The 15,973-nt window shown below is 40.7% G+C and overlaps 1 protein-coding gene across 3 annotated transcripts; it reads right to left on the reverse strand.

The window, feature by feature from the left end:
- Window positions 1–461: 461 nt before the first annotated feature.
- On the reverse strand, window positions 462–13,779 carry il15 (interleukin 15). Of its 3 annotated transcripts, none has more exons than XM_054743663.2 (6): window positions 13,545–13,779; window positions 5,495–5,577; window positions 4,692–4,779; window positions 3,506–3,547; window positions 923–1,048; window positions 462–836 (listed from the first exon to the last, which is right to left on the reverse strand). In XM_054743663.2, exons 1-6 carry the CDS (start codon window positions 13,557–13,559, stop codon window positions 732–734), a joined length of 459 nt encoding a protein of 152 aa, XP_054599638.1. In that variant the 5' UTR covers window positions 13,560–13,779; the 3' UTR covers window positions 462–731. The 3 variants fall into 3 exon arrangements, with proteins under 3 accessions (XP_054599638.1, XP_054599637.1, XP_054599639.1); XM_054743662.2 differs by having other exon boundaries at window positions 13,509–13,779; XM_054743664.2 differs by having other exon boundaries at window positions 13,311–13,779.
- Window positions 13,780–15,973: the final 2,194 nt, after the last annotated feature.

Raw genomic sequence — 15,973 nt, forward strand, 5'->3', positions numbered from 1 at the left:
TCCATGTTTTGTTCTTGTTTCTAGTTATTGTAAATGTCAATAGGCTCAACCACCAGGTATGCAAAGGTGAGTTCCTCCCTACAAACCTGGCTCCAGGGACTGACCCAGTATCCCTGTTCATGGCAAGACAACCTGCTTCCTGTGGACTTTTTTCTTCAGATTCTTTGAATCCCCCCTAGTCTGTGGATGAGACTTTGCCCCAAGAGATGGGATGAGCTGTAGTCGCTGCTCCTCCTCACCAAGATGAGTCAGTAGAGATAGTTCAGTCCTGATTCAGATGCATCCTGATAGCCTCTGGAGGTTTTCCAGGTACATCCCACTGGAAGGACATTCTAGATAGGACTCATAACTCTCACCCTGACTTAAAAACAATGCTAAGAAAAAACTCCAAGTGAAATTTAAAGGATATTAACTGAAACTGTGCAGATACACAAGAGGGAGATCAATAGCAGCAAACTTGTCCATAAGCTTTATACTCTGCAGCATTTAACAATGTCCTTAAGATTACACAATATGTGCATACAATATAACAGCTGTACAACAGAATAGGCTGATACATTCAGGAGGTTAAAACTAAATATATTAATTCTTGGTATACAAAAAGCATTTAACATTACATAGCTTGTCCACAGGTTTTATGGTTACAGTACAATATGTGAAAACTATAAACATACATTTTATTTACATATATACACAAATACACATGGGTGTCCTACAGTATTCACACCGTTTTAGTGTTCATACTCAACTAATAGCTTTTCCAAAACATTCTTTAGGCTTTTAAAGAATGTTTCACTATTTTGGGGATTGTATGTTTCACATGGTGGGCAGCCAATCTGAAATGCAAAAAAAAGATGCAAAGATTTTACTTATTCATATATACATATATAATTTTTATTTTTATTTTAAGAGGACGTCTTACCTCAGGGCTCAGTGACTGATTGAAATGATAGATGAATTGTCCTTCAGAATCTGGAATTTCTTCTTCATAAAGTATCACCATTAACTCCAACATGTAACATCTGAGTATCATGTTCTTACACTTGTCCTAGAAGACAACCATGTCCCTTATTTTTGATGTAATATCATTGTAGATCATTCAGAAGCACTCACAACACATCCTGTACCGTGAGAAATTAAATCTTGACCAAATTATCTCACTAAACATAGTTGCTTAAATTTAAAAAGTAAGATTGTGGTTATGGCAAATAACACCCCATCTAGGACATTTCAAAAATTTCACAGAGAACTTTGCGGCAGCGGTGGTAACATCAATCAAGAAAAGATTCCCAGCAGAGCATCTGAGCATCATCTCACACTGGAAGACCATTTCGCCTTTGACAGAGCGCTGACGAGCTATGGTTCAAAGGTCACAGACGCGCTCCAGTGGAACACGACCCACGGGTGCACAAGAGCGCATGCGGGAGTAAGCGATTTTAAAACTTTGGCTGAAGTAGTGCCGAGACACGGCAACAAGAGCAGCCTCCGCTCTCATAACCGATTCAGGTAGAGTGCATGCTGCGCTGCCTCTTCTGTGATTAAAACATGATTAAGAAAACTTCTCATTCAAGGTCTAAATTCAAATCTAAGCTTCTATTTGGGATCATATATTCCAAAGTCCGCTCCAGTCTCCCCAGTGAACCTCACCCCACCTCACTGTAGTTTACAGGAGCGCTTTTTATTCCAGTCTGTGGCAGTAGAGCGCAGATTCAGCCAGAACAACATTAAAACAACAGTAAGCCATGAGTCAAAGGCAAAAGTCCAGAACCTCACGACTACAGCCTTTTCAACAACCCCCCCTAGACATTTGATTACGTACAAGCAGCTGACCAGTTCAGGTTTACGCCGGAGCAGGACGGTGCGAGAGAAGGTGTGTTCTGGCCACATTTTAAATGTTCCTACTTGAAGTGGTATTCTTAAATTGTCTATATGTCACCGGGGCACTCTAAATGGTAATTTAAAATGAAATTAAATGAAAATGGGGCTGCACAGTGGCGTAGTGGTTAGAGATGTTGCCTTGCAGCAAGAAGGTCCTGGGTTCGCTTCCCAAACTGGGATCCTTCTGCATGGAGTTTGCATGTTCTCCCTGTGCATGCGTGGGTTCTCTCCGGGTTCTCTGCAGTCCAAAAACATGACTGTTAGGTTGATTGGTCTGTCTAAATGTGTATCTCTGTGTTGCCCTGCGATGGACTGGTGCTCTGACTTGGTGTACCTCACCCGATTGCCCATTGACCGCTGGAGATAGGCGCCAGCCCCCCGCGACCCCACGTGGACAAGCGGGTTCAGAAAATGGATGGATTCAATGAAAATGTATTGAATGTTTATTAATTATTATTTCAAAAGTAAAAGTGACGGGAGAAAAAGCCAATTAGGACAGGATTTTTATGAGGGACAAAAACATGTCTAGCATGACTTTGATATATCAGAAATATTGTTAATTTAACATTTGTTCTGTTTCACTTAATTACATGCATGAAGGCCTGAAAGAACATTTTAATTTAAGGAAGCCATTTGATTGGGTCCCAGGCCCACCCAATCACCTAACCACAGCCACGCCCCTGGTTGAGATCATCTTGGATTCACCTTTATTTCATTCTTTCCATTGTTCTAATAGTTGTATTTTCTCACTCTGTTATCTTATTTGTTTCATCTGAAGGGCCTCTACATACAGGATTAAAACTTTTGATAACTTCAAAAACCAGTTCAGGAAACCATTGTGATGAAGTGGGTTCCCTTCTCACTCAGATTCAGTATTGTGACAACTTAGATCTACAGAGATTAAAGGTAAACACACAGGAACGTGTGTCTGCTTAACCTTCATCAAACCAGTTTTCATAGAAAATGAAAAAGAAAATGAAAGCAAAAGGTACAATAAACAATTGGTCTATTGTTATCAGCTTGACTTTTACTGAAAAGCATCTCAGCATAACTAAACTAAAATAATGATCAAACTGTTTCTTTCTATTAAATTTCTTGATTAAAGCATTTTAATAACAACAAATGTTTGTGTTTGTATTGTTGCACTAAATATCAGGATAATTGTATATAACTATATTATATGACAGTTTTTCTAATTAGAGGAAATATCTGCTATTTCAAAGCTCCAGCAGATTCCATATTCTGTCTATTAGTAATTACAGCTAGTTAACATATTAATAAATAATGTGACATAATTAGCCTATTTCTGCTTACTTCTGTTTTGCTGTAACTTCATTTTTTTCATTTTGCAGCATTATGAAGCAGATGCATCTATAGAAAACAGTCATTCTAAAATTAGAAATTAAAGAAGATAGCATGGTTTATTGTTTTTTTTTAATGTTTTTAAAGCTCTAGTTTGAGTTTTTGTTGGTGACCTTTCCTTGGGTAGGTTGAGTTTTTGTGAGACTAACTGATTACCTTTACTATAAAAATCAGTGAACGAATCGATACCGACGCAACGCCATTTCCACTATCCACGTACTTGTCACATTTAAATGAATTGAAGGTGCATTATATTAAAACTTACTTGAAATTGAACTGTTGGGGTGTACAGTATGGCAGTAGACCTCTAAAAGACAGAAAACAAAGAGCTTAAATGTTGAACATTGTTGTGAAATCAAATCAAAAGACTGTACGTCCACTGTGATTGGCACACACAAAACTAGTACAAACAAAATATCAGTAAGCAAAACAATAGTTTCAAAAACGGAAAAGAAATAAATAAAACTACTGGTAATGCAAATTATCAACATGAATTCAGACAACTCTTCTACAGCTACTAACTCTTCACTACGTTCAAATAAAGCAGAGCAAAACAACAGGCAGACTGACCATAGTTTAATAATCAATTAAGAAATCTCTAATCGTTAAAAGACTCCATCGTCTGAGATAATAAAGTATACTCTAGTATTTTCTATTATAATTGGATTTGCACAGGACTGCACAGAGTTAGTATTCACCTGTTGTTTACAGGACTGTGTTTACATTAGTAAATCAGGTGAATGTGACACGCTTTTTGATTTCTACTGTACTTATTTTAGTAGTTACTGCTAAAAGAAAATCTAGATTGTGCATTTTGATGTAAATGGACTGCTAGCTGCAGCTCATCACTTTGCAAAGTGAGCAACAGCTCTGCCAGAACAAATGAAATCACTAAAGATTCATTTTAATAATATTTCCCATCATTGCACACTTTATTGCAGTATTTTACAAATGCTGCTGCAACAGGTCTATCCATGGCTCAGCTAAGTTTAGGTTGAGCCAATCACAGAGCATTATGTTTGCAGAGAGACAGTGGGCGACAGGTGAATCTGTTAAAAACAGAAACTATGGTGCAAAAGTTCATTCATGTCAGCAATTCATCTTAAAAGTTGAGCCTAATTTAAGAGAGACTCGTTACATACAAACAAAGATATTTCAAGCTTTTATTTGTTATAACTACGGTGATTATGCCTTACAGCTTATGAAACCCCCAAATTCAAAATCTCAGAAAATCAGAATATTGTGAAAAGGTGCAATATTCTAGAGTCACCCTCCAATCAGCTAATGAATCCTAAACACCTGCAAAGGGTTCCTTAACCTTTAGATGGTCTCTCAGTCTAAGATGGATTACTGACATAACAGGAATTTAGCACAATAAAAAAAATTAAAAATCTATGTTGTCAGTTCATCTAAAACGGTTCCACAGAAAGGTGTAAGACACCTTCTCTCACCTCAATGTAAAGCTTCAGGTTGCTCAAACTGGTCCGTAGATCTTTTATTTCAGACACAGAGGGGGCACTATGGCACGTGCTCAAGAAGCTTTAAGACAACAGAGATTATAATTACACAGCAGCTAAGAAAAGGATGACTTGGACGTGTTTTGGAGCTCTGTCATGAGGGGGTTTATCAAGTCAACTTCTAAAGTCTTCTGAGATCTCCAGAGGTGAGCTTCTGAAGAAGGTGTATAACAGGTAATGTCTCATCCTGCTCAACTCTAATTTGGAGAAATAGGTATGTTCTGATTAAGCAATCGGAACCAGTTACAAACAATTTAAATACAAAAAATATGAAGCTAGTGCTGTTCATTTTGCCAAATATACCATCCTTTATGATTTTGGGCATGCATATAAAGAAGTAATAACCAGGCGTGCTACAGTAGCTTAGCCTAGAATCGAGACCGTCATTGGCCGACGCAAAATTGACAGTCTAGCAACGCTTCATCAGAACCTCGCTGCTAGCACTAGCTCTGGCAGCTCATGCAAATTAAATTATTCATTATTTCAAGTATTTATTTACACCTAAATGGAAAAGTTACAGAAAAAATGCATCCCCCTCAAAGTTGTAATGACTGTAAACTAGACCTGTTAAACCTCATGATGAATTTCTAAAATATAAACCAGTAAAACTTTAAATATTAGTCCTTATGTTAGTATGTTGGTTTTGTTTCAGTAGTTAGTGTATTTATGACTCAGAAATTATTCTTTAGTATGATTACTAATATTCATTTTTAACAAGTCACTTGCTGTATGCCTACCTCAGAATTAAGAAACAAAGCCACACCTGAGTTTTGTGGCTGCCTCGGCACAGATTACAGGTCAGCTGAAACTGGACGCTTTTCTAAAACAAACAAAAAAATAATAACACAAGGAAATGTTAGCATAGCAATCATCATGTTATTGTGCCAACATGCACCGCAAACGTTTTTCTTTAGCGATTTGAAAGACTCAGGTGCTGCCAAATGGCAGCACACTCCTCTTCCGGTCTGCAGAAGCCTGATAATCACCTGCTGATTTAAATCAGTTAAAGCTAAAACGTGCTGGATACCGGTCCTCCAGGTCCGGAACTGAATACCCCTGGTCTAGTACTTTAGCTAACGGGTTAATTTTGTTAACTTATACAATTATATATTTTTTGTTTTTAATAATATGACAGACCATGGACCGCTCGGCTCTGGTGAGGAAATATGGAGTTAACCAAAACCAGACACAGGTAAGCTACGCATTATTTTATGGGTATTTTTCAGAGCGCCTTGCTGACAGTGCTTCTCTTTTCCTCTGTTTTTGGGTGTACAGTACTTTTCCACAGACTATTGGGATCTTTTTGTAACAAATTCAACAATTTAAATAAACAAAAAATAATAATAACTACTGACAACAGCGCCACCTGCAGGATGATTCTCTCTCTCAGTCAGTTCTATCTGACAGCAATTTTCCAGAAGCCGTTTCCACTCATGGAGTTTTTACGGAAGCCAGAGTTTCTCCTGAAACCTTTTATTCCGATGCCATTTAGCCAGAAGTCCGATTAGCTTTTGAATCAAAACTTGTTTGTCTTCGGTCTGATATGCGAGCACTGAGGATGTCTTAAAATGTACACTGTAGAAGAGGTAGTGCCTAAAAGATCAGAAAGGTAAGGAGGTGCAAGGCTGACAATGGCCTTGAAGGTACATAAGAGAACCTTAAATACTTTTAGGAATTTCACGGGGAGCCAGCCACATTCCTGATAAGGTAAGAAGAGGAAAACAATCTCCACATGTAAGACAATGGAAAGATAAAACTACAAGATTTTGTTGAAGTCAAGAAGAAAAGAAGCAGCTCAAAATCCAAAGACAACATGGTAACAATAAATGCAAATAATACAAGAAAATGTAGAAAGTCTGCTATTAAACTCATCGTGTGAACCTTTGTTCCCTATTTACAAGAACCTTTGACTCTCAAGCCCATGCAGAGATATTGTCTAATCAGTGCCAAGGCATAGTTTATCACCATTCATGAAAAACAGCAGACCTCACTGTGAAAACACTCATAAAAGGCATTAATTTTTATTTACCTATTTATTTTTCTGCTGAAAAAGAACATAAAATGAAAATAAGGGTTTAAATATGGCTTCAAATAGACTATTTTTAAAGCAATGCCTTAATAAAAGTTATTCTAATGAGAACGGCAGAGTGTGATGAAACTGAATTCAGCTGCGGATTTGGCTCCATGAGCCGAGCTTTCTGAAGAGTCTTCTCACATCTTTGTGCAACAAGTTCACTAATAATTCTTTCATCTGCTACCTGTGGAATCAACAGAAACTGTGTTGTTTCTTGTTTTTGCACTTTTCAGGTCTAACTTGATGACTCTTTAATAGTATAAAAGCGCTGTCACTGACCTGTACAGAAACAGCAGTTTACATAAGTTTTGGTTGCCAGCTAGGAAGCTTTTCCAACTTTCCTATGAAAAGGACAAATATACAGAGAAATAGTCCTTTTGCTGAGCTGGGGCTGGCTGCTGAAACAAGTTATGAGGTAAAATAAAAACACCAGTGTCAAACATTGTTATGAAGAACTTGAAGTGCAGGTGTGATATGAAAGCTCTAACAAACACTAACTCACCGTTTGCCTTAACCACCTAAAGCTTTAACTGTATTTGTTTATTCACATATTGTTGTATAGTTTTACCAACTTTAAAACTTCAGAATATTGAAAAGAAAAGAAAACTATCTTTTATATAGCGCCTCACAAGATAAAAAGCATGAGGCGCTTCACAAAAACGAATAAATAAAAAAGTAAGCATTTAGTGTGCTTATTGTTAAATGTGAGGGAAATGAAATAAACCATGTGGTATCATTGTATTCTTCTTTAACCCATAAAGATCCTACAGCTTTACTCGCATTGACCAACAGAAGCAGGATAAGTGATAAGTGAGGTTGGCTGCAGTTTGGGTAAATGAGTCTCCATTGATCTTACATTAATATTTATTTTAATAAATTGTATATTTGCTATTAAAACATTTATAATTATTTGTGAAAGTATCTCAGACAGACGTTTAGCTGAGGGAGGTGCATTTAGGGCTTCTACACTAGCATTGGCTCTACTCCGCCTGGACTGGGTAAAGAGTAGGGATGTGTATTGGTGAAATTTTGGTAATACAATACGTATTGTAGCTGCCAGCTGAGCAGCTGATGGCAATGACCCTTAATTGGCTCACAGAATGTATATAAGCCACACCCTTCAAGAGGAAATTGTTTGGGTTAATCTGTTTGTGGAGAAGTTAACCGTTTGAAGTATTGAAGTATTGAAATTAGGTCTTAAGCCTAAAGTCACCTCAGCTGCACATTGCCGACTGCATCCCCACGTAAGTTTTGCTGTATTGACACTTTTGTTTGGGTTATTAGTTTGACACTATAGTCATTGTTTGTTTTTCCTGTCCATCACCTAGTCAAATCTACAGATAAAGCAGCTTTGAGGAATTATTGTTTTGTTTAGCACCCTTGGCCAGCGGAGCAAGGTAAATGTGAGAATATAATCTATTTCTGTTATGACATTGAAGTTGTGTTCACCTTTTATTTATGCTTTGTACATCTCTACACAGTTTTCACGGTGCAACTCGGAGTGAAGTCCAAGGCATTTGGACCAGAGAAACAAATAAAAGTTTAAGCACCAGTCGAGGCTCTCCGTTCATTTTCTTCATGGTGCCAGGGGCAGCTACACGTATCACGATACAGGGGAGACGATACAATGTATCATGATATATTGCCATATCAATATTTTCCCACATCCCTTAAAGAGTGTTCACATCTGGGTAGCCTGGAATTTTGTGAACAGCTTATAAAAACACAACCATGCTCGTCTTCTGTACTTGACATAACGTCACGTTATCGGCCATATTTCCATTACCTGCCTTTTTATAGCAAAGTTTTATGCTAGTTTATTATATTTTATTCTACTTTATTCTATTTTTAATTATATTATTCATGTTATATATAGCACGTTAGTACCGAAGCAAGTTCCTAGTTTGTGAATTGTTGTTCACTGACAATGGCAATAAACCTAATCTGATTCTGATTTTCCTGCTTACAACCGGTCATTTTTTTCAGCCCTCTTCAAAAGGCAGTCTGCTTTGGGCTGAACTGGTCCAACACACCCACTGCCGACTGATTTGCCGGCTCATATTGACATCTACCATTAGGTGGGAACTCCGATTGGAAGGTACAATCAGCCAGTCGGGGCTTCCCGCCCATGCAATTCAATATCATGGAAGATACTGTGAAGGTAACAATGCTTCTGACTGAAGCCATCTCTTTCTGTCTAGCACTTTTTACAAGAAACACTGTGCTGGCAAATCAGTGTATGGTGTGTCTTATGAACGCGTCATGCCGGCATAGCAAGGCACAAATTTCGCAGTATTCGCTCTGCTTCGCTTGGTGCAGGAACTGCCTGTCTAATAAATGGCGATAGCTCCTTGGCGCAACAGAGAGAGATGTCATGTTGACGTGAACAGTTAATGCCGAGCTGCAGTCGGCAACTATATTGAAAATAAAAGTAAGCATGGGTCGTAAGTTTCGCTCCTGGAGCTCCTCTCCGTTAGAGCTGGAGATCAGCTCACCAGAAACCGCACAAGAACTGTGGAGAACAGCCACCTTAAGGAGTAGCTTATTAAAACAACTTAATGAGCGTGGCTTCAATCGCAATAAAAAGTATGCTATGTTCAAGATGAATGGAAGTCCCCAGACTCTGCTTCCTCACTGGAAGACATGTCGGTAGGATTGAGGAGGTCTTCGAAGTATTCTGCCCACCGATCCACAACGTCCTGAGTAGAGGTCAACAGCACACCGTCCCCACTTGCTCCATGGTCTCACTGAACTCCTCCCATGCCCGGGCTTTTGCCTTGGCGACCACCCGAGACGCTTTCGCTTGGACTGCCGGTACCCGTCAGCTGCCTCTGGAGTCCCACAGGCCAAAAAGACCTGATAAGACTCTTTCTTCAGCTTGACAGCATCCCTAACTGCCGGTGTCCACCAGCGGGTTCGGGGGTTGCCACCACGACAGGCATCGACGATTCTGCGACCACAGCTCCAGTCAACCGCCTCAACAATGGAGGCACGGTACAGGGTCTATTCAGACTCAAGGTCCCCCGCCTCCCCCGGAACATTTTGGAAGTTCTGTCAGAGGTGGGAATTGAAGCTCCTTCTGACAAGAGACTCTGCCAGACGTTGCCAGCAGACCCTCGCGATACATTTGGGCCTGCCTGGTCTGACCGGCATCCTCCCCCACCATCTGAGCCAACTCACCACCAGGTAGTGGTCAGTTGACAGCTCCGCCCCTCTCTTCACCCGAGTGTCCAAGACAAGCAGCCGCAGGTCAGATGAAACAACAACAAAGTCGATCATCGAGCTGCGGCCTAAGGTATCCTGGTGTCAAGAGCACATATGGACACCTTTATGTCTGAACATGGTGTATATTATGGACAATCCATGACTGGCACAGAAGTCCAATAACAAAACACCACTCGAATTCAGATCAGGGGGCCGTTCCTCCCAACCACACCTCTCCAGGTCTCACTGTCGTTGTCCACGTGAGCGTTAAAGTTCCCCAGCAGAAAGAGGGAGTCACCGGAAGGAGTGCTTTCCAGCACCCCCTCTAAGGTCTCCAAAAAGGGTGGGTAGTCTGAACTGTAGTTTGGTGCATAAGCACAGACCACAGTCAGAACCCATCCCCCCACACGTAGATGGAGGGAGGCTACCCTCTCATTCACTGGGGTAAACCCCAACATACAGGCACCAAGATGGGGGGCAACTAGTATGCCCACCCCTGCTCGGCACCTCTCAGTGGGAGCAACTCCAGAGTGGTAGAAAGTCCAACCCCTCTCAAGGAAACTGGTTCCAGAGCCAGAGCCATGCGTTGAGGTGAGTCCGACTATATCTAGTCGGAACCTCTCAACCTCACACACCAACTCAGGCTCCTTCCCCACCAGAGAGGTGACATTCCATGTGCCAAGAGCCAGCTTCTGTAGCCGAGGATCAGACCGCCAAGGTCCCCGCCCTCGACTACCACCCGTCACACACTGCACCCGACCCCTTTGGCCCCTCCCACGAGTGGTGAGCCCATTGATTAGGGGGACCAACGTTTCCTCCTCGGGCTTTGCCCGGCCGTGCTCCATGGGTGAAAGCCCGGCCACCAGGCACTTGCCAACGTGCCCCACCTCCAGGCCTGGCTCCAGAGGGGGGCCCCGGTGACTCATGTCCGGGCGAGGGAACACAGTTTCTTTGTCTGATCCCTCACCTAGGACCTGTTTGCCATGGGTGACCCTACCAGAGGCAGAAAGTCTCAGACAACTTAGCTCCTAGGATCATTGAGACACTCAAACCCCTCCACCACGGTAAGGAGGCAGTCCTAACCCTAACCCTAATTTAAAATGTTTTTTTTTAGATCCAAAGAAGTTATCTATGGTTGGTTAGTTGCTTAGTTGTTGCAGCTTTGGTGGGTAGCGGATAGCAACTCACTTATATAATTTAACAAATATATGCACAATTTAGAAAGCAAAAGTCTCGTTATATATTTATATTGACACCAACACGTGTAAAATATAAAGTTATCTCCCGTGTCTCATGATGTTACGTGACTGTTGTGGAAGCCGCAGTCACGTGATGCAAATCTGTTCCATTTAACTGTTTTCTTTTACCAAGGAAGGACAATGTCCTCGTAAGCAAGCCGCCTGGCCTCGCAACACATCGCCTCGCAAGGCCAGGCGCCTTGGCACTGAGAAACACCCACATTTTTAAGTGACTCAAGGTGGTACAGCTTCTTAAAGGGACATGAACATTGCCAACCTACACACATCTTTTCATTTTGTTATTATCTAATTTATTGACACGGGAAAAATGATCTCGATAAGAGTCAGATATTTTGATAAAGATTCTTTTTTGATTTATTGCCCAGCCCTAGTTAGGACAAGAAGAAGTAAAAAAAAAACTAATTCATACACATGATTAGTTATTGGATGTAACTGATGATGATGATGATGATGATGATGATGATGATGATGATTAGTGTTGTCATCTTTTTTATTTTTCTGTTACTTAATATTTTGTGTGATCTAGTCTATCATTGCTTTCTGTATATGTGTTCAAATACATGAATATATATATATATATATATATATATATATATATATATATATATATATATATATATATATATATATATATATATATATATAATGAAACCAAATAAGCAAGTTCGTCTAACTTTAATTCAACTGAAAATAATTAACTCAGTCAGAACTGCTCCCAAACTTTGGAAGGCTGTCCCCCTCAGTGTTCGACAGGCCCCACAACTGTGGCGGTTCCAGTCGGTGCTGAAGGTCTATTTTTATCATTTAGCTTTTGATCAGTGATCAGGCTATTGTTTTAGCCTGTGATGTCTTCCCTGCTGACATGTGCCAACTTCTTAGTATGCTTTTATATGTTTAGTCGTGACCTTGTTTTTACTGTAGGTTTTTTTAAATCTTTTAATTCTTTTAATTTATTATCCTTTTACCCTTTATCTGGTTTTTATTTTGTTTGTTATTTCGGGGTTTCCTTATTTTTTACTACTGTACAGCACTTTGGTCAGCTGTCATGCTGTTTTCAAATGTGCATTATAAATAAACCTGGTATGGTAACAACTGGAACTTGTTGCTTTCTGTGCAGTGCTTTGAGGGGATCCTTCTATAAAAGTGCAATCTACAGTTTACCTGTGCAATATTTTATTATAAAAATATCAGACAAATCATTGCATATATTACCTCAGTATTCTGATTTAAATCGATGATCATATTGATACTGATGCAACAGGAGATGCATCTGGAATGTCATTGTGCATTGGCGGTTTTAAACGGGGGCCCACAGGGGCCCGGGCCCCTATAGAACCGGCCCTGGCCCCTGTTATGGCCCCTGTGTTGAAGAGATCGGATTTTTTCCCCGCGCTGCCTCGGAGACGGGAACTAATGCGCTGCAGCGTTTCAAATGGAGCCTTTAGAGCGCAGCACACTCTGTGGACAGAACTGTTTACCCGGTGGATTTTTTAATAAAAGATTAAAAATAGTTTAAATGGGACCCAAAGAAATTCTTGAGGATGACTAACGGAAAATACGCTAAGAGACGAAGGCAAGCAATACAGTTTATTTTCCCGACATCAATGAATTTCCTTTGGCAAAATTGTGCACAAGCACAAAATTAGTCATATGGCGACGACAAAAAATAATTTTGATATTGCCCTAATTTTTCCTTTTTTTTCTTGCGCCCCCATGAAAAAATACTGGCCCCACTGTGGCCCCCCTGGAAAATTTGGCCTAGAACCGCCCCTGTCATTGTGACAATTAATACTTCTCTATTCTGTTCTATTCTATTCTAATTAAAGGCATCCATTTGACCGAAACTGTAAAAAACTACATAAAATGAGTTTTCTTCCATATAACACCTGCACATGTGCTCATAATCAGTAATAATTACTTAATGCCTCCATTAAAACAAACAAGGGGGCGGGGCTTAACCAGTCAGAGCTGAAAGTGAAACTAGGGAAGTGAAAGTGGGAATTTTGATGTTTTTACCTGAATAACCATAATGACTCGAGGTTATCGACAGGTAGCTGAAAAGTCGGCGCGTGCACCATCCAGGTGACACACCTCCGCTCGTTTTATTCCCCCACTTTCGCAAGTGTGTTCAAACGCCGCTTTCTCCTCCCGTAAAGCCCCGAACCCGGGCTGTCAACAAACGGCGGGTTAAGAAGACCATCTTTAGCCGCTTACCGCTCGCTGGTGTCGTGGGAGTGTGAGAAGGATCACCTGGAGCGCCGTCATGAAGTCTATCTTCTGCGCAGCAGCAGCAGGTTCTCTTCCACCCAGCTCGGCAACAGGCCAACTTCACATGACTGCATTTCTCCCCAGACCATAAAGCCAGAGCGTCTCATTGATCCCAATCCAATCCAGCACTCAAGCAGAATAAGAGCAGGTCTGATTTAGCCAAACACACACACACACACACACACACACACACACACACACACACACACACCCTGCTCTCCTCACGTTTCAGTATGAAGATCACTCCTCCTTTGGCTCGTTGCACATACATAACCCACAGCCCCAGATTTTTTGGTTACATTTCCATTATCTCTGTTATTATGAACTTAATATTATGCTCTTATAATAAAGAGTGCCTCAGAACTCCTGAGCAGCTGTCACCAAGTATGAAGCAGCTAAATCAGCATGACTGTCAGTAATCCTTGTTTCTGGTTTAGTACCACAGGAAGTACTCCCTACAGTATTGCCACTCTAAAGTTGTCATTACAGTAGCTAACTCCCATAACTAGTTGGGAACAGTGGTGCTGTCAAATTACATCAGGGATCATGGTTCCACCGCTGCTTCTGATGGGAAGTGATGTGTTATCAGCGGTTATTACAGCACCCATGTGCCTGGCAATGAATAAACCTCTGAAGAGCTGCATAACTCGCAGTTGGGTTAATCAAGTACATAGGTAATAGTTAATTTGCATAACGCCGTTAAGGATAGAGATTAGTGGCGTCACGTGGAGATTTTTGGAGCTGTAACGTGATGAAGGAGCTATTCCTCCAAGGTTATTTAACCTTTTCCACAGTAACCTTTGACACAGCGCCAGAGTGCATGAAACAGCTTCAAGGTCATGCATTCGCATCTAAACTGTTTACTTTCCAGCAATGAAGACAGAAGATGAAGACTCTTTTCTTTTATTAAATCAAAGAACTCTATTTTCAATAAAGCTAATCAAAACAACTGTTAGTCAATAATACAATGTGACCGATCTGTGAAATCACAATATTATGATTAATATGTTTTAATAAGTAATATGATTTAATCTAGTCACTAGACACACTGACCCACGTAAGGAAAACAATCACATGACACATTGCTGTACTGATCCAATCAGAACCTTCCTAGTCTGAAGCGTGGCAGAGTCTCTTTGGTGTTTATGAATCTGTCACCTTTGATTCGTCCAGAATCAAAAACATCCAGATTAATAAAACAGTTCCATTGCCATCTTAAGTTCAGTTCTCAAGATCTTGTTCTCAAGATCCCATGGAGTTCATCGCATGCTAAGTGAAGTATCGGACCGGCCATCTGTACTTCTCTTTTTAAGCTGAGAACCATCAAGCTGGGAAAATTCTGTTGTTTTGTTACCAACCAAGCAACGGTGCCTTTCAGAATAAAAGCTGAACTCGCTGACCCAAGGAGGGTCCCCTTTTGACGCTGTGAGCCACCTGTCGCTTTTACCTGGAGACTATCCAAAGACCGGTTTGTCGTACTGTCGACACTGTTTCATCGGCTTCAGTACCAGAGGAGGGTCTTGGACCTGGCATCCGGATCTGTACGGAGGTCTCACTGAGGGTATGTGGATGCGACAATATGGCGTCTCATGTGTTTATGACCACGAGTCTCAAACTCTGATCAGTTAGGAGCAAAACATCATCTCCCACTCAGACTTTGTTTCTCCGGATACGAGGGTTCTGAATGACACTCATTCACACACACACCAACCACCTCACGCCTCATTCAAAAAGAACATCAATCATTAGAGAGTTAGTCTTGTTAAATTGTTTAAACTTATTTAGTAACAAATTTCCTTAAATGTTTGAAGGTCTCTCTCTCTTCTCTTGTCTCTCAGTTATTACAAAGTGTTATCTAAATTCCCTGCAATAAAAAGATCCAATCTTCTGATTTAAATAACCCAGTGTCCATAAGATGGAATTCATACTCTATATGAATTTTTAATGTCTTATGGTCCTTAATTAAATGTAATTAACACTTCATTACAGAGCACTTAGTCAATGATTCAACGATCATGTGAGGAGAAGTTTCATAAACACGACTGGTACTCATTCATGGACCAGCATCGCCAGACAAATACACTAATGAGTTATCCGTTGCCCAGAAGCTGCCCCTGCTCTCTGGACACATCTGGGTAATAAACCCTGGTGATGTAACATTTAGCTATGTGCCTAACAGGTGTTCCTTCACAGGTTGTAATGCACCACCTTGTAAATCTGTGTCAAAGGGGAGGACTGATGGCCCGTAGCCTGAGTTCATCTGGCTCCTTAGCTATAAAACTTTGACTGACTGTAGAAGAATGGGGGCGGGCGCGCGTACACACCATAGACTGTACATACTAGGCATAGACGGTACACACACACACACACACATACACAGGTCTTCCAGACTGAGACTTGAAGTGTTCAGT

Source organism: Nothobranchius furzeri, chromosome 4 (assembly GCF_043380555.1).
Source record: "Nothobranchius furzeri strain GRZ-AD chromosome 4, NfurGRZ-RIMD1, whole genome shotgun sequence".
Taxonomy (NCBI): Eukaryota; Metazoa; Chordata; class Actinopteri; order Cyprinodontiformes; family Nothobranchiidae; genus Nothobranchius; species Nothobranchius furzeri.

What these genes read in the sequence shown, in the direction of transcription:
- il15 (XM_054743662.2), bottom strand. Translation starts at nt 13,559, where the DNA reads ATGACGGCGCTCCAGGTGATCCTTCTCACACTCCCACGACACCAGCGA. An exon ending in ACCTGAAGCTTTACATTGAG is followed by an intron (nt 3,548 to 4,691) that starts GTGAGAGAAGGT and finishes TCTGTCTTTTAG; the next exon opens with AGGTCTACTGCCATACTGTA. An exon ending in ATCAGTCACTGAGCCCTGAG is followed by an intron (nt 837 to 922) that starts GTAAGACGTCCT and finishes TTTGCATTTCAG; the next exon opens with ATTGGCTGCCCACCATGTGA.